General features: G+C 33.7%; 1 protein-coding gene across 1 annotated transcript in view; it reads right to left on the bottom strand.

Moving 5' to 3' along the window:
* Positions 1 to 8,163: 8,163 nt before the first annotated feature.
* LOC130242042 (CD276 antigen homolog) overlaps positions 8,164 to 19,222 on the bottom strand; it is a 29,219-nt gene continuing 18,160 nt past the window's right edge. The window contains exons 4-7 of the mRNA XM_056474061.1: positions 14,505 to 14,822; positions 11,311 to 11,595; positions 8,298 to 8,426; positions 8,164 to 8,201 (exon numbers count right to left, since the gene is read on the bottom strand). Coding sequence (XP_056330036.1) covers positions 8,164 to 8,201; positions 8,298 to 8,426; positions 11,311 to 11,595; positions 14,505 to 14,822 — 770 coding nt within the window. The remainder of the gene's footprint in view (positions 8,202 to 8,297; positions 8,427 to 11,310; positions 11,596 to 14,504; positions 14,823 to 19,222) is intronic.

Below are 19,222 nucleotides of genomic sequence, written 5' to 3'. Positions count from 1 at the left end.
GAGTAGTAGGTAAGATCTGTCCATTTAAAAACAGTGATAGTCAGCCACCTGTTTTCCTTAGCTGCCCTACCTGTCTACATGATTGTCTCTTTTGGAAACATATGATTTATGAAAATTAAAGAGTATTGACGGGACGTCAATTTATTAATTCAATAGTCTGCGTCTTTTCATATGTTCGGCTTAAACCTTGATTGTTATTATTATTCGTGCCAGTTTTGAATTTTGGGCCGTAACACGTGGGTTTCCTCCGGGTGCTCCGCTTTCCCCCACAAGTCCAAACACATGCGATATTGGTGAATAGGATGAACTAAATTGGCCGTAGTGTATTAGTGCATGTGTGTATGGATGTTTCCCAGTACTGGGTTGCGGCTGGACGGGCGTCCGCTGCGTAAAACATATGCTAGAATAGTTGTCAGTTCATTCCGCTGTGGCGACCCCTGATAAATAAGGGACTAAGGCAAAGTAAAATGAATGTATGAATGAATGAAGCAATAAAACAATGCATTTTAATAGACGATTTAAATTAAAATAAATTTTTAATGCATTATTTTATTGCTTTTTATATACACACTTAAAATAAACACATTTAAAAATGTCTATTTATTTGTGCATTTAAATTGTGACTTATTTCTATACATTTTTATGCCTGAGTTATTAAATTGATCATTTGATTCTTCTTTTTATTTCTAACTTGCACCCCTGGTACAAAAACCTACTAATAAACTGCCAGTTCTTCTTCTATTTTATGAAATATTAGTGTTTTCATAGCTGGAAGGCACTAAATATTGTTTGCATTTTCTTCCTTAAAATCAAAATAGCTGTGAAATTTCCATGAACGCATCATATTTGCACAGCCAGTGTTTTCCAGTAACCGCTAAACTTCCGGTGAAAGGATTATGAGAGTATTTTCAATTTAATAAGGTTGCTTTTACAGCGTTGATGCTGTAATGTAGGCTAATTAAAATATTCAATTCAATACATCTTTATTTCTATAGCACCTTTACAATCTAGATTGTGTCAAAGCAGCTTAACATAGAAGTTCTGGTAAATTGAAATTGAAGTCAGTCCAGTTTTCAGAGTTGAAGTTCAGTTTAGTTGAGTTCAATGTGCTTTAATTACAGAAAATAAGTATTGAACAAGTCATGTTTTTTTTCCTGGGTTTAATATTTCTAAATGAGCTGTTGACATGGAATTGAAGCAGATTTTGGTAAAAAGCCAAAAAATACAAAACAAAACAAATCTAAAAAATGAGTTCTGTGTAATACCAAAGAAAAGACAGAACAGGTAAATGCTGAACTACTGAAACGCATTTAATACTTTATATAAAAGGATTTTTTGGTGATTAAAGACACCTCTCATATGGAGAATGAAGCCTCGTGCATTGCTCAGGTATGAGTCTATCACAGACTTCAACAGAGTGTCAAAATCTTGATGGTTCTGTGGGTCTCGTCTATCAAATCTGATCTTTATTTTGTATTCTCTATTGGATTCACATCAGGTGATTGGCTGGGCCATTCTACAGCTTGATTTTCTTTCTCTGAAAGCATTTCAGAGTTTCCTTGGCTGTGTTTTGGATCATTGTCTTGCTGAAATGTCCACCCTGGTTTCATCTTCATCCTCCTGCTAATGTAGATGTTGGTCTGAAGCAGCTGATATTCATTTACACTGAGGAAGGGCAGAGGGTTGCTGAAGAACTACTGAAAGATTTCAGCTGCTGTCTGGGCTTTCACTGCCGAACTACATCTCCCTTTCTTCATGTGTTCAATACTTTTTCCTTGTGTCATTTCATTCTATCACGCATAACTTAATGTTTAAACAAATTAGACTTGTTTACTTAGCATATATGGATTTTTTTTGTTTGCTATTAACATCTAGTGAAAGTTTCAAGTCAACGGCATCTTTAGAAATATGTTTTCTGAGAAAAATGATGATGTGTTTAATACTTATTTTCCCCCTCTGTAAAAATACAGTATATTATATGATACAATATCTTGTTTCAAACTACTAAAATGTCAATAAAAGTCCAATTGAAAATAAGCTGAAATAACCTGTGAATCACAACATACGAAACCTTTTAATTAACTTCTTAACTAATTTTATTCTGTTAAACACAAAAGAAGATATTTTGAAGAATGTTGGACCTCAAAATTGATTTTTGTAGTACAGAAAGAAAATACTAGGGAGGTCAGTAGTTACTGGTAATATCTTATTTAACAGAAGATGATACTCAGATCTGAAACAAGTGAAGGATGCTAAATTGTAAGTTATTTTTCATTATTGGGTGAACTGTCCCTTTAAATAATCACATATTGGCTACGGGAGATTGTGGATTATATGAAGCGATTTCTAGCCATTAAACTTGTCGGAATAAGTTTGAGAATTTTAAACAGCACCGTTTCAACACCATAAAACCTGAAACGTCTGTAAATTTGAGCCTAGATGAAAACCAACTCACAACCAAATCTGAATGTTTAAAAAATCCCAATTGTTGAAAATTTAAAAATGCCCATAAACTCACTGTTGAAGCCAACATTATTAGCCTTCCTGTGACATTTTAATTCTTTTTCAAATATTTCCTTTAGTTAACTGAGAAATTATTATACCGCCACATTATTAAACATAACAGTTTTAATAACTCATTTCTAATAACTGATCTATTTTATCTTTGCCATGATGACAGTAAATAATATTAGACTAGATATTTTGAAAGACACTACAGTAGTATTTGGATAACAGTGGTTTGTTCTGTAGACAGTCGAAATTGAAAGAAAAAAAAATCCTTAAAGGAACTAAAAATATTGACCAAAGCAGTTTTTACTCTTTTTTTCACTCCAGCCAAACTAAAAGAAATAAGAAAAATGATCATAGGAAATACCATGAAAAATGTTGTTGTTCAGTTAAACACCACTTGAGAAATATTTTTAAAATAATTACAATTTCACAGAAGACCTTATATATACTAATATATATATATATATATATATATATATATATATATATATATATATATATATATATATAATTCTGACTTCAACTGTGTGTATATATATATATATATATATATATATATATATATATATATATATATATATATATATATATATATATATATATATATATATATATATATATATATATATATACACAGTTGAATTCAGAATTATTAGCCCCCTTGTATAATAATTTTGATTTGAACTGTGTATATATATATTTATGTGTGTGTATATATACACAGTTCAAATCAAAATCATATATACACACACATATATATAGACAAATTTTTACGTTTTTCTGGATTTTTTTAAATACATTTATTAGCAATAGGAAAAAAAATGTTATTTATATATATATATATATATATATATATATATATATATATATATATATATATATATATATATATATATATATATATATATATATATACATACACATTACCGGTCAAATTTTTATGGTCAGTGTTTTATTTTTATGTTTTTTTTTATTATTATTCTGTTCATCAAGGCATCATTTATTAAATGTAAAAAATTGTTAAATATTTGTTAAAATTTTGACGAAACTATTACTCCAATTATTATTGCTTTTATTACTATTACCATTACTAATAATAATATTAATGATAACAATAATAATAATAATTATTAATATTAGAGTGATTTCTTAAGGATCATGTGACTGAAAACTGAAGTAATGAAGCTGAAAATACATTTTTTAAATGACTGGAATAAATGATTATATACTGTTGAACATTTATTTTATAGTCCAATAACATTTCACAACTGTACAATGTGTACTGTATTGTTGATGAAATAAATGCAGCCTTGGTGAGCAGGAGAAGCTTATTTTAAAACATTTACAATTCAGACTGACCCCAAACCTTTGACCGCTAGTGTATTTATATATGAATTTATTTTCTTTTTTCTATAAAGGTCTAATATAATATTCTACAGATTTAAAATAAACTTACTGCATTTTAGGACATGACAATTGGTCAGAATAGCAAATGATTTCAATTGTTGTGATATTGAAAATCAGCTTTATTCCACCAATTATTAATATATATATATATATATATATATATATATATATATATATATATATATATATATATATATATATATATATAAAGTTACATTTTAACACTTCTGAAGTAAAAACATTGCTATGGTGTGTAGCACCAAGGTGTTCACAAAGACCCGAGTTCAAGCCTTGGTGTCCTAACATTTTATCCTACCCATCAGATTATGCTACCAACACTGTATTTCAATGGTTCTGAGGTCGGGGTTAGGGATTAGGTAGGTTACGATGATATTACAGCTCCATATCTCCCTACCTCCAGAGTATATACAGTAATCAGAGAGTGAAATTCAATACCCTTTAAGACCTTTTAAAGACTCTTTCTATACATTTTAAGACCTCATAACCACTTTAGGTTTCAACCAGAAACACTGGCGAGATTTTAACTTAAAGTATATTTACTAAATATCAACGTAAGAAACTAGTCCAAAACTAATTATTCATACACTGAATAAAAAGCTATTAAATCTAGCTAATTCAGCAGGTTGGCGCCTATAGAACTGCAGAAATAACGATGTTGCCTTGGTTACTGCAATAAACAAAGCAGCATGATGTCATATCTAGCAGGATTTTATTGATTTTATAAACTACACAGCATCCTGATAGTCGTAGATTAAATTCAGGCAAACTTTAGCATACAACCACACATTGCATAATCAAAAATGATATAAAATTTAATACATTGCAAAATAGCCTTTTTGATAGACTATTTTTAATAGACTTTTTAATAGAAAATAGACTTTTTAAATATGTTTTAAGGGCCTTAAATTTCTCTACACTGGTTTATCAACTTTTAATACTATTTAAGACCCTGCGGGCACCCTGACTTCACATTCAAATTTACACTGGTAGCAAAATCTGATGGGAAGCATATTGCATCATTACAATGTGCTGCCTACCTTTTGAATGGGTGGTAGGACAATCTGACAAGGTTAGACAAATCAACAGAACACCAGCTTAAAGTCCTTTGCCGATCCTTTCCTGTCTCCACTATACTGTCCTATATATTGAAAGTTAAACCCTTCTAAGAAATAATTATTTTAAAAAAAGACATCTTTCTGTTGTTTATGAAATACTCGAAAAACATCCTTGCTGAGTTAAACATCACTTAAGAAATGTTTTAAAAACTTCACAGGAGGACTAATCATTTTGTCTTCAACTCTATGTGAGATTTGGGAGTAGCAACTACACTGAAAACAAATGATGCATTGGATTTACAACATTTTTTTTTTGTCGCTTTTCAGAGTCAGTTTTAATATTTTATAGAAACATCGACAACATAAATCTGAAATGTGTTTAAAATTTGCACCTGGACAAAAACAAACTCACTGCTGCCTCAAATGAAGTGACTGAAAGGCAGAAGGAAGATGTTGTTTTGTTCATCTGGACGTCCGTCAGGGCCTGCCGGCGAACACAGCTGTGAAACCGTGTTTTTACTCAGCCTGACGTTCAGTTCGTCTCGGTGCTAAAGCTCTTCTGCTTTTTCTCTTCTCCCAGTAGCTGAAAGTCCGCTGGCGTCTCCTCGGTTTACACGTCACGTCTCAGACGCTCTGTCGCTGTGAATGGCAGTCGCTAGTTAGAAATACAGGAATTTCATTGGTTATTCTTGACACCAATGGTACATGACATCACTTGAGTCTTAAAGCAGAAGTTCATCCCAAAAATGCAGTATATAATATAAAATAATAAAATATAATATAATATAATATAATATAATATAATATAATATAATATAATATAATATAATATAATATAATATAATATAATATAAAATAATAAAATATAATATAATATAATATAATATAATATAATATAATATAATATAATATAATATAATATAATATAATATAAAATAATATAATATAATATAATATAATATAATATAATATAATATAATATAAAATAATATAATATAATATAATATAATATAATATAATATAATATAATATAATATAAAATAATATAATATAATATAATATAATATAATATAATATAATATAATATAAAATAATATAATATAATATAATAAAATATAATATAATATAATATAATATAATATAATATAATATAATATAATATAATAAAATAAAATATAATATAAAATAATATAATATAATATAATATAATATAATATAAAATAATATAATAAAATAAAATAAAATAAAATAAAATAAAATAAAATAAAATAAAATATAAAATAATATAATATAATATAAAATAATATAATATAATATAATATAATATAATATAATATAATATAATATAATAAAATATAATATAATATAATATAATATAATATAATATAATATAATATAATATAATATAATATAATATAATATAATATAATATAATATTTTAAATGCATTTTTAATGGAATGCATTAGTGTGGCTGAGTGGCTTGTTTCTATTCAAAATATTCTCAAGATTAAATTAATTAGTATAATATATAGAAATTAATTAATAGAATAGAAAATACTGTTTAAATAAACAAAAAAAACGAATTAATTAATTAATTAACTATAGTCATATAGTAATAGTCAACACCTACAAATAATAATAACAATAACAAATAACCAATTCAATTAATTGATTAATTTGTTTGTTTATTTGTTTAATGAAAAAAATATTTTTTATGTTAAGGTAAATATTATTAGTCACCTTAAGATATTTTTTGATGCCCTGCTATTTATTTATTTAATTGTTTGTTTGTTTATTTATATTTTTACTTTTATTATTTGTAGGTGTTGACTAACTTGTGTTTTTTGTCATTTCTATTTTCTTAATTTTTTGGTAAATTTGTCTATTTAGAGTTTTTTATTTCAGTAAAACTAAATTAAAATTAGAAAGAAATGCACTAAAAAACTTAAAGATAAGTTTATTAAAATTATTTTGAAGTAAGTCAGAAATTAACCTCTAGGAACTCTTTTCTAGATTGACAATTTATAGTTATATGCATCACTAAACTGTTCTTTTGGTTTTGTTCTGCAAAATACTGATGAAAATATGATATTTTACAGACAATTGGTCAAATTTCATGTTCAATTTCAAGTCATGTTTTCAGCCAAGTTTGTATTGATTTTTAGACAACACAATACAAATGTATTGTAATCAACTTCTGAGGAGTTAAGATATCAATATTTGGTGGAATAAGCCAGATTTACATTAGATACAACGTTAGATATTGGAACAAATGATCATGTCCTAAAAATGCTGTAAATTTAAAATGAAAAAATCAACATTTATAAAATCTGAGAAAATAGTTTAAGAGCATTATAGAAAAAAAACATTGTTATTATTTAATATCCTAATACTTTATTTATGAAGCAAAATTAAACACAACTAATATTAAATAATTGCAGAGAAGTGGTCTCTTACGCCTGATTCATAAGAGGGCTTCAGCGTCAACACTTGACAGAGGGCGTGTCTGAAGTTGGGGCTGATGCAATCGTCATAGTAGTATCAGCCAATGAAATTAGTCTGTAATTGACTACTGCCTGAGCAGGTGTAATTGCATAAAGCAATCTGATTGGCTATATTGGATATATTTTCCTTCTGGAGAAAGACTTTAGTTTAGAGTAATTGTTTTTTATGTAAAAACAGCTGTGGTTGAGTATATTAGCCACCTTAAGATTTTTTCTTTTCAACTGGCTATAGAACAAACCATTGTTGTCCAATGACTTGCCTAATTCAACAAATTAAAAACTAGTTAAGCCTTTAAATGTCACTTTAAGCTGAATACTACTGTAGTATCTTGAAAAATATATAGTCAAATATTACTTACTCATTCAGTTATTAGAAATGAATTACAAAAAATAATATGTTACAATACACTAATATGTAAAAATATACTTACTAATATTAACTAATGTGTAAAAAATAATAATCAGCACTTGGGAAATATTTGATTAAGAATTAATATGGATAGTGAACCATTTTGTCAATAACTGTATATGTGAGCTTTAGCCTATTTATTATAACTGCCTGAGAAACATGGACTCATACACCCGGCTGATTTATTATTAATGTAATGTCATTTTTGGGGGGGAAGTATTGCTTTGAAAGTGACATGAGACAATGAGATGATACTTACTCTAAGGGAATATGAGCACCGTCCACCAGAGGATCTGCAGAGAGAGCATACAAATCACATTCAGGGGATGTTTGATGAAGATTTGAAGATGTTTGGGTGATTTCTAATACTTCAGTGTGTGTCTGTGTACCTGCGCGATATGGTTGTGGCGTTCGTCTTCTACAGAAGAGCATTATGCAGACAATAATTAAAAGCGTGACAAACACAAGCACAAACACAATGGCCACAATCACCTTCAGAGGAAAAGATTCAGCTTCACCTAAAAAAAAAACAAAAAAAAACACATAGCTATTAAAGAGGACATATTATGCCGCTTTTAACAAGATCTAAAATAAGTCTGATGTTCCTAGAGTGTGTGTGTGTGAAGTTTCAGCTAAATATAGCACACAAATAATGTTGTATAACTCTCTGAAACTGACCCTTTTAGGCTTTGATCCTAATTGTGGCGTTTTGGTGACTGTCACTTTCAATTCAAATGAGATTGTGCTACTTTCAAAGGAGGGCGGAGCTACAGATGCCTATGTGTCAGCATAGTGGCAGATTCAAAAACAAGACTAAAGTCATATGCTAATGAGGGAGAGAGGGAGGCTCTTCCCCTCTGATGACACGTTCAAAGGGACAATGTCAATCAAAGTGTTTCTGGAGACTGTTTTTATCAAGTGTGATTATACAAAAATAAAATAAATACATTTTAACCATTAGAAGCTGCTTATAATTACTGATTGTTGCCACTCAATTGTGTTTAAACCCCTTATAAAAGTGATTTTCGCATAATAGCCCTTTATTTTTCCCCCTTATGTTTTCCCTTAAACTGGTAACTGTTATGCTGCGTTCACACCAGACACGGATGAAGCAGTAAGCGCGAGTGATTTACATGTTAAGTCAATGCAAAGACGCGAAATAAACATCCTGCAGTGTGATTCGTGTGAATGAGGCGGCTCTAATGACACCATTTGGGCGAATGAAGCGGAGCGAGTTGAGCATTTGACGCGTATTTCACGCATATTTCATCGCTTGACTTCAGTGGACATTCGCGCCGCATTAACCAACTTGGAGTTTGTTCTTGTAGGGGTGTGATTATGACGTAGTGTCTGTTGTTGGTGTACTGAGGGGAAATCCTGCTGCCGAGACTGGACAACAGTTCATCAAACTGAGCTCGGTTTAGTTTAAAGCACTGTTGAAAGCGTCCATTATCCAGGTATAGTTTCTGGAGGAGTTGATGAACTCACAGAGCTGGTGGACCTCTGAAAGGATTTAGTGGACTTAGACACGGCGCCGAACGAATCTACGCTGTTTTTCAGCTGTCCTAAAGCACATAAACACAGATACTTTCTCAATGAAATCCATGTTAGCCATTTAGCAACGAAACTAGAGTCACCGGGCAGACAGAAGCCATGCCCATGACACGAATCCAGATCTATTGTGAAGTGAATTTGATGCACGAATGAAGTAAATTTGACGCGCGAATGAAATGTTCAAAATGTTCACGCGTCTACTTACGCGTCTGGTGTGACAACAGCATAAGGGAGTCATGGAAGTCCATGGAAAATATGGGAAACGTGTACGTATAAATAAATTAATAACATTTGCAATGTAAAATAAATAGAATATGCAAAAAAAACTATGCAACAATAATAAAGAGGAATTGCGAACATTTTTCGAGAAACATAATGTGAAAAAATACAAAATGTAAAATTTTTAAAGAGGCCCTATTATGGGAAAATGAGCTTTCATGCAGTGTGTAACACAGCACTAGGTGAATGAAAACATCCAGCTGAGGTTTAAATCTGAAAGTGCAGCATGTTTAAAACTATTGATTCATTAGCGAAATAGTCAACTCAGAGTCGAATGAATGATTCGAGTTGGGTTTGGATATTTTGCTTGAACGCATCGACGTCGATACGATACATCACCAAATATGTAGTTCCAGATCTGGTAAAAAGTGCACGCGCTTTCCCTCCACACACTAGCGGAGACGCGGGGGATCACGAGACTGATCATGACTGAAGATGACGATCACTGACAGATGGAGATTCGGCTGAGGGGAATAAAAGCTTAAAGAACACCATAGTATAGCCAACCCGTCATTTTTCTAACGATTGATACAATAACCTATGCTGCAACACGGGATTCGTCGGCCGTTTGCTATTGAAGGAGCAGCAGAGACTACTATGTGTGGGATTTTGTCAGTAACTGCTGCAGTTCATACAGACCAGTTTCTTCTTCCTCCGGACCATATCATTTAAATGAAAATTGTTGCCTCGTTTTGTGAAAAATATGTATTTAATTGTGCGTTGTAACATTTATCTATTATAGATCAGTGCTTCTACTGTATCTCTCAGGTTAAACCTTCATGGGACTATTCACATATTGTGTCCAAAACCATGTTCAAAACGTGACGCGTGCTTCTTCCTTTACCAATTTACATGCGTTAGTGAACTTGCGATCCTCTGCCTCTAGTCTTTGCTATGGCCACCATCAGCTGTTCCTACACATGCTGATGTGTAACACACTCTGTCAATTGTCAAAATACTTTTGCAGCTGTGTGGATTAATACTGAATGTGTGTCATTATTATTACTTGGAGTTGTGGTTAATAGTAGAGTAATTTGCTGGCGTTTAACTGCATTGCTTTATTGCATTTCTGCATTGGGCTCTCACATACTCTGTGCTACTCTCCGTGGTGGGTGTTTCTTTCAGTCTCATGTTAAACGCAGTCGACCAATCGCAACAGACTGGCTCATCGGACCAGTCAGGGCAGATTAGCCTCGCACTAAAGAGGGGTTTGGGAACAAATGAATCGCTGAACGAATCGTATGGGAGTCGTTGGGATAATCAGGTAAAATAAACGCATATTATAAAACAATGAATGTGTGTTTTATCCTTGCATGCTGATCAGACTGTTGTTGGAGAGCGCAAAACCAAAATATGACCTTTTTATGATGCATAATGGGGGCTCTTTAAACAATAAAATAGTTTTTTTTCTTTTAAACCAGTCACACTTTATTTTAAGGTACACAATGCAAAAATGTAGCTCAATAACCTCCCAATTTGCTGATTATTTATAGTTATTAAGGTAGTAGTTGTGTTTAGGTGTTTAGTAGGATTAGTGATGTAAAGTATGAGCATACTATTAACACTTACATATAGTGATGGTGAGGGAATCAGAGCCTCCTATGTCACAGCTGACATTGATGGGATGCTCGCAGGTGTAGTTGATGGTCTGTTTGACACTCCATGTTTTGGACGTCGAATTTTCTGCAGTCTCGTTTTGGAGGACTCTAATCCTGCTCTGGTTAAGCCCCGACCACATAACGTCACTCACGGGGTACCCGCCCTCTGATGAGCAGCTCAGCTGACAGCTCCGGCCCTTTTTAGCACCGTCACTCTCGCTGCATTCGGACTTCAATTCAGGAGTGGTGAATTCGGCTTTAAAAAAGCAGAGAAAACAGCAGAATAAGTGACATTTAAAAGATCTGCAGAGGTTTCCAACCTAATGTTTCACTTCCCTATGAAGCACGGTACAAATGTCTGAGTCAGCAGTGAGTTTCCAACAAGCACACGCACGCGCGCCCCCGCAGACAGACGTGCGTATGCCAATAAAGCAAGTACTCATTCGTGAATATATATTTAAATATATGCAAATTATATTTCAGATTTTAATCGTACTAAAAGACACTTGAGGGATATGCATCACTGACAGCCGAATTCATATTGAGAATTACATTTGAGTAAGTTTTATGAGGTGTAAAAATAAAGGAAGTAAATGAAAAGGAGAAGTGTATTTTTATATGTAATGCTTTTAATGTTTCAGTATGATTTATTTACTCTTGGACTTCTCAGACATAATTCTAATTTATAATGTACTAATTTGCCAGAATGTGTTAGCTTTCTTCAAATGTATTCAAATATGTGTCATTATTATTATTAATTTTATATTAATAATTGTATTTCAAGTGCTACACTGATTTATTGGATTTACTCAATTTTTAGGATAAGTGGTTGTGTAGCGGAGGCCAGCTGATGAAGTGCTGTGCAGGTAAACCTCACTCCTCTGACCTCCTCTGACCTCCTTGTTAGAGCAACTGACTTCCATGCAAAGAGTCGCTGGTTCGATTCCCAATCGGAATGGGTTGGATGGTGTACGACCAGTAGGGGTTACAGTGGTGCCGTGACCCGGACCGGAGAGAGGTTTAGAGAGGTAAGTGTAGTGGAGGCCAGCTAGTGAAGTGCTGTGCAGGTAAACCTCACTCCAATGACCTCTAAAGGTGCTTTAGCGACAGACTATGTAGGCCGTGGTCTTTAGCCTCCTTGGTAGAGCAACCAACTCCATGTGGAGAGTCACCGGTTTGATCCCAGCTCAGAGCAGATTGGGTGGTGTATGACCGGCAGGGTTACATTAGTGCCGTGGCCCAAACGGGAGTGAGGTTTAGGGAGGTAAGTTAAGTGGAGGCCAGCTAGTGAAGTGCTGTGCAGGTAAACCTCACTCCAATGACCTCTAAAGGTGCTCTAGCGACAGACGATGTAGGCCATGGTCTTTAGCTTCCTTGGTAGAGCAACCAACTCCATGCTGAGAGTCTCCGGTTCAATTCCCACTCAGAATGTGTTGGTTGGTGTAGGACCGGTGGGGTTACATTGGTGCCATTACCTGGATGGGAGTGAGGTTTAGGTTGGTGAGTGTAACACAGGCCAGCTAGTGGAGTGCTGTGCAGGTCAACTTCACTCCTTTGACCTTTAAAGGTGCTCTAGCGACAGACGATATAGGCCGTGGTCTTTAGCTTCCTTGGTAGAGCAACCAACTCCATGTGGAGAGTCACCGGTTTGATCCCAGCTCGGAGCAGATTGGGTGGTGTATGACCGGCAGGGTTACATTGGTGCCGTGACCCGGACAGGAGTGCGGTTTAGGGAGGTAAGTGTAACGAAGGCCAGCTAGTGAAGTGCTGGGCAGGTAAACCTCACTCCTCTGACCTCTAAAGGTGCTCTAGCGACAGAAGATATAGGCCGTGGTCTTTAGCTTTCTTTGGTAGAGCAACCAACTGCATGTGGGGAGTCGCCGGTTCGATCCCAGCTCGGAGCAGGTTGGGTGGTGTATGACCGGCAGGGTTACATTAGTGCCGTGACCTGGATGGGAGTGAGGTTAAGGAAGGTGAGTGTAACAGAGGCCAGCTAGTAAAGTGCTGTGCAGGTAAACCTCACTCCTCTGACCTCTAAAGGTGCTCTAGCGACAGACGATATAGGCTGTGGTCTTTAGCTTCCTTGGTTGAGCAACCAACTGCATGTGGGGAGTCGCCGGTTCGATCTCAGCTCGGAGCGGGTTGGCTAGTGTAGGACCAGCAGAGTTACATTTGTGCCGTGACCCAGATGGTAGTGAGGTTAAGGAAGATGAGTGTAACAGAGGCCAGCTAGTAAAGTGCTGTGCAGGTAAACCTCACTCCTCTGACCTCTAAAGATGCTCTAGCGACTTGTTAGAGCAACTGACTCCCATGCAAAGAGTTGCCAGTACTATTTCCACTTGGAACAAGTTGGGTAGTGTAGGACTGGCAGGGGTTACAGTTGCAAACTACTTATATGGGCTGAATTTAAACCAACAAATTAAGTTGAACGTTACCCAATTTAATTAGTTTGTTTAAATTCAGCTCATATAAACTGTTTGCAACCACTTACCTTAAAGAAATGGAGTAAATCCAATTAATAATTTTTCAAGTGTATACTGTGATGCTTTGAGTACATCAGTGTTAAAAGTGTAAGCAAAGTATGCAGATGCACTGTAAACATCAAATAGTTGACTTTACATGAAAAAGTGAGTAAAGTTGTTGTCCTAAAATGATTAAGTAAATGAATAATGCATAATTATAATAATTAAGTCAACTCAACAATTCCAAGTTACACTGTTAAAAATGCTGGGTTCCATACAATCAATTTGTGTTGGGAAAACATGAAGGAATTTAATTTATTAGTTTTTATTTAATTAAAGTGGATTGAACATCAAAAAATTAAGTTGTCGCAAAAAAACCCTCAAGAATTGTGTTGTTTTAAGCTAATTTTAAATAAGTAGTTTGAACAAACAGCAAACATTATGTTTTTGAGTGTACATCAGGTTTACTCACCTATTTTAGAGTAAAGTAACTAATCACTTTTTACAGTGTTGTTTTACATTTTTATAAAAGTATCTGTAAGTAGTTTGGTGGACGTTTATTGTGTTATTTTGAAAAAATGCAAAAAGTAAAAGCTAATTAATCTGCATTTATCGCTGTTGTTGATTTCTAAAGGTAAATTGAATTCACCATACCAAACTTTTAAGCTAAAATTAAGTCATCTGTTCACTATGTTTTTCATACCTGTGATTTTGAGATAGATCTTGGATATATCACGACTGCTTGTTGAGACAAAAACAACACATTCATACAGTCCTTCATCAGAAAGTTTGATGTTTCTCATCTCCATGCTGAGCTCAGCTTTGTTCACTTCTGTTCTGTCCCGGTACTCAGAAGACACTTCCAGCTCCTTGTCAGTATCAAAACCATTGATGAACAGAGGCTGAAGTCCAAATTTCTGGATGTACAATCTGTAAACAGGAATACTGAGGTTCCAAGTACATCTGAACGTAACACTGCGACCCAAAACAGCCGAGATGTTTTTCTGTTTATTGTTGTCACCTTCACAAACACACAAGAAAGAAAGAGGCACATTTCATTAATAGCAAATGACATTTATTACTGTATACAGACGGACCTCAGTGTAAACCATAGTTCTCAAACTCAATTCCCGGAGGGACACAGCTGATCCAACTAATCAAGGTGTTCAAGACTACTAGAGACTATTGAGCAGGTGTGAGTTGGAGGTGGTTGAAGCTAAACTATGCAGAGCTGCGGCCCTCCTGTAATTGAGTTTGGGACCATTAGTGTAACACTAGCATACTTTTATAAAAACAGCACATAATAGTAGTAGTAGTAGTAGTAGTAGTAGTAGTATCAGTGGTAGTAGTCGTGGTAATAGGTTCAGTAGTAGTACACATTGTAGGAGTAGTAGTGGTTGTGGCTGTAGTAGCAGTAGTAATAGTTGTAGCATTAGAAACTCTCTGTAGTAGTAGTAGTAGTAGTTGGTGTAGTACTTGGGATTTATTTTTATTATTATTATTTTTATTATTGTAGTGGTTGTTGTTAATGATTATTTCTGTTGTCCTTTCTTGCCTGTTAATTGTCATTATTACTATCATTATATCACTAGCATTGTTGTCACTCCTTATATAAGTTACTTGCTTCATTTAGTGACTGTTATTGTTCCTTTTGTATGTACTCTGACCTGTTTACCAAGTTACCTTTACATGCACACACGCGCACACACACACACACACACACACACACACACACACACACGCACCTGCCGGTACTTGATTGTATTGTTGTTGTTTTTTGTATTTTTGTTATTGTTTCATTTTCTTTGTATTTGCATTCTCAAATTGTGTACCTTTTGTATATTCTAATAAAAAATAATAATAAATAAAAAAAAACAGCATATAATGAGGAATAAAATAAGCATTATTTCCTGTTTTCACCTGGGTGAAATTAAAGATAGTGTTTATTCATACAGTGTGTATTTATGTAATACAGACACACACACACAAACACACACACACACACACACACACACACACACAGTAAAAAACATCAATACTACGAAATAATTATAGTATACTTATGTAACCATTTCTACAAAAAAAAAGTTTAATTACATTCCTAAAAATCTGAATTTTATAATCGCTCATTTTAGAAATTTCTGAATTTTGAAATCACTAATTTTAGAAAGTTTTGAGCTGTAAAATTACTCTATTAGGTCTATTTTAGGTCACTTTTTTGAGAACTTATACATTATAAAGGAATTATACAACAGCACTGTTTTAAAGGTCTAATTAAATAAAATAAAGTTTTTTAGATGTTAGTATCGGATGTCTTTAATCTAGTGGGCTCCAAAACAGTGACAAAATTCGCGATTAGAAGATATAAACCTGATATAAACATGTAAAGCTTGCAGTTTGTCACTTCCGCCTAAATGGATCAATGGTTTTATTAACGTCAGCTAATACTTAAGTTTCTCATCACATTAACACCAATCAAATGCTCTCTAGTCTCTGACATGCCCCGCCCCTTTCAAGAAACTTCTCAACTTTCAAGAAAATCTCACTGGCAGAGCTGTCAGAAAACAAAAAGCTATTGGCTGTTTTTTTTAAAGGGGAGGAGCTACTCTATGCCCCACCCTCTCGTTGAGTTTCGGTTGAGATAACATCAAACAATCAAATAAAACTTCACATTTTGGAGAACATTTATAATTTAAAATCACTCATTTTAGAGCTTTCAGAATGTCAGAATCATGTCTATTAGACATCTTACAATTTTGAAACTGCTCCTTAAAAACTTTTTACTTATATTAAAATATTTAGTCATTCTAGTCATTAAACTCATGGCTCAGTGGTTAGCACTGTGGCCTCACAGCAAGAAGGCCGCTGGTTCGAGTCCCAGGTTGGTCAGTTGGCATTTCTGTGTGGAGTTTGCATGTTCTCTCCGTGTTGGCGTGGGTTTCCTCCGGGTGCTCCGGTTTCCCCCACAGTCCAAACAAATACGCTATAGGTGAATTGATTAACTAAATAGGCCGTAGTGTATGAGTGTGTGTGTGTAAATGAGTGTGTATTGGTGTTTCCCAGTACTGGGTTACGGCTGGAAGGGTATCCGCTGTATTAAAACATATGCTGGAATAGTTGGTGGTTCATTCTACTGTGCTGACCTCTGAAAAGTCAAGGACTAACCCGAAGAAAAATGAATGAATGAATAAATGTTTGATATACAGTGCTCATAAATGAGTACACCTCAATCTGAAAATTAATATTTTTATCCATTTCTCAGTGAATATCGGTCATATATTTGAGTGCATTTGAACAAAACCGATTTATTAAACAGAAATATTTTTTAAAATAAGTCGTCATTCATCTTTAGAAATAGAAAGATAATGCATTTAAATTCATGTGAAATATTAAAATAAGACAAACTACAACATTTCAACAAAATTATAATTAATATTTTGTTTTTATTAAATTTTTAAATGTAATACTTTTCAAACATTAATTTGGTGTGGGGCTGCACGGTGGCGCAGTGGGTAGCACGTTCGCCTGACAGCAAGAAGGTTGCAGGTTCGAGTCTCATCTGGGTCAGTTGGCATTTCTGTGTGGAGTTTGCATGTTCTCCCCATGTTGGCGTGGGTTTCCTCTGGATGCTCCGGTTTCCCCCACAAGTCCAAAGACATGTGGTATTGACCGTAGTGTATTTGTGTGAATGAGTGTGTGTGGATGTTTCCCAGTGATGGGTTGCAGCTGGAAGGGCATCCGCTGCGTAAAAACATATGCTGGATAAGTTGGCGGTTCATTCACTGTGGTGACCCCAGATTAATAAAGAGACTAAGCCGAAAAGAAAATGAATGAATGAATGAAATTTGGTGTGTATCTATTTTGGACCAATATCTTAAGTTATATTGTTTGATTAGCTCCAGATTTGGCTTTAATACTGACTAATCTAATCTATATGCACACATATATTGTTGTAAAACTTCCTATAGAACATATTATATATATTTATAATCTTTTAGAAATGTTAAATTCCTCCATTTAAAGTTTTCAGAATTCTAAAATCACTCTCTTAAGAGGTTTTCCAATTTTAAAATAGCTTATTTAGAACTTTTAGGATAATAATATAATATATGATAATATACATATGAAGTGTCTAATTTAAATAACAGTTCTGAGAACAAATTGTCAAAACATTGCTGAAATAATGCTCCACTGTCATTCAGCAATACCAATTTTTGAACAAAATCTTAATACACTGTAAAAATATGTTCCATATTTTGTGATTCATGTTTTATTTTATTATTATTTCTGCTTTTGAATCGCATTATAGGCAAGGCAAGGCAAGTCAAGTTTATTTATATAGCACATTTCATACACAGTGGCAATTCAAAGTGCTTTACATAAACAGGAATAAAAGAAACAAGTAAAAGAGAAATAAAAACAAATAATAGAAATGGTAAAAATAAAATAAAATAAAAGCTGATAAAATGTGTTATAAAAGAATTAAAAAGAAGAGAAAAACATAGTAGTTCGATCTGTCGGACGTAGCACAGTGCTCATTCAGTAAAGGCACAGCTAAACAGATGTGTTTTCAGTCTTGATTTGAATGTGCCTAATGTTGGAGCACATCTGATCATTTCTGGAAGCTGATTCCAGCAGCGAGGGGCGCTGTTAGTAGCTGAAAGCCGATTCACCCTGCTTTGACTGAACTCTTGGGATTTCTAATCTATTTGATCCTAAAGATCTGAGTGATCTGTTAGGTTTGTATTCAGTGAGCATATCTGTACTGTATTGAGGTCCTAGGCCATTTAGTGATTTATAGACCAGTAATAATACTTTAAAATCTATTCTGAATGTGACCTCAATCTTTCTTCTAAGCTTAAAAAGTTTGAAAAACTGACATTTATGAGCATTTGTAATAGTTTGCAGTGCTATAATGTCTGGGTTGGTGTTGTATATTAATCTACAAACACCTTGTAATAAATTGCCAGTACATTTTCTGTTATTTCACAGACTTATGTCTCTAGATATTATTTCTGATGCATTACATTATTTCAAATGACTATAATAGTCAATAAAAGTCACTTTGTTAAACTGTTGAGTTTAATTTTTAACATCAAAAGTCGACAGAGCAGAGATCAACATCCCAAAATGCAATTTACGACCAGAAATAAATTGAAAACACACAATACGAAAACTGTTAATTAACACAGTGTTTCTCAACCATGTTCCTGGAGGTCCACCAGCACTGCATGTTTTAGATGTCTCCTTTGTCTGTCACACCCATTACAGCTCAGTCTTTGCCACTGAGCTGATGATCTGAATCAGGTGTGTTTGGGCACATGTGAAATGTGCAGAACTGGTGGCCCTCCAGGAACATGGTTGAGAAACACTGAATTAACATATATTTCTAACAGTATAATTGAAGTTACAAAAACCTTC

Source organism: Danio aesculapii, chromosome 15 (assembly GCF_903798145.1).
Source record: "Danio aesculapii chromosome 15, fDanAes4.1, whole genome shotgun sequence".
Lineage (NCBI taxonomy): Eukaryota > Metazoa > Chordata > Actinopteri > Cypriniformes > Danionidae > Danio > Danio aesculapii.
Note: the sequence above shows the minus strand (reverse complement) of the source record. Positions and strands in the feature narration are given on the sequence as shown.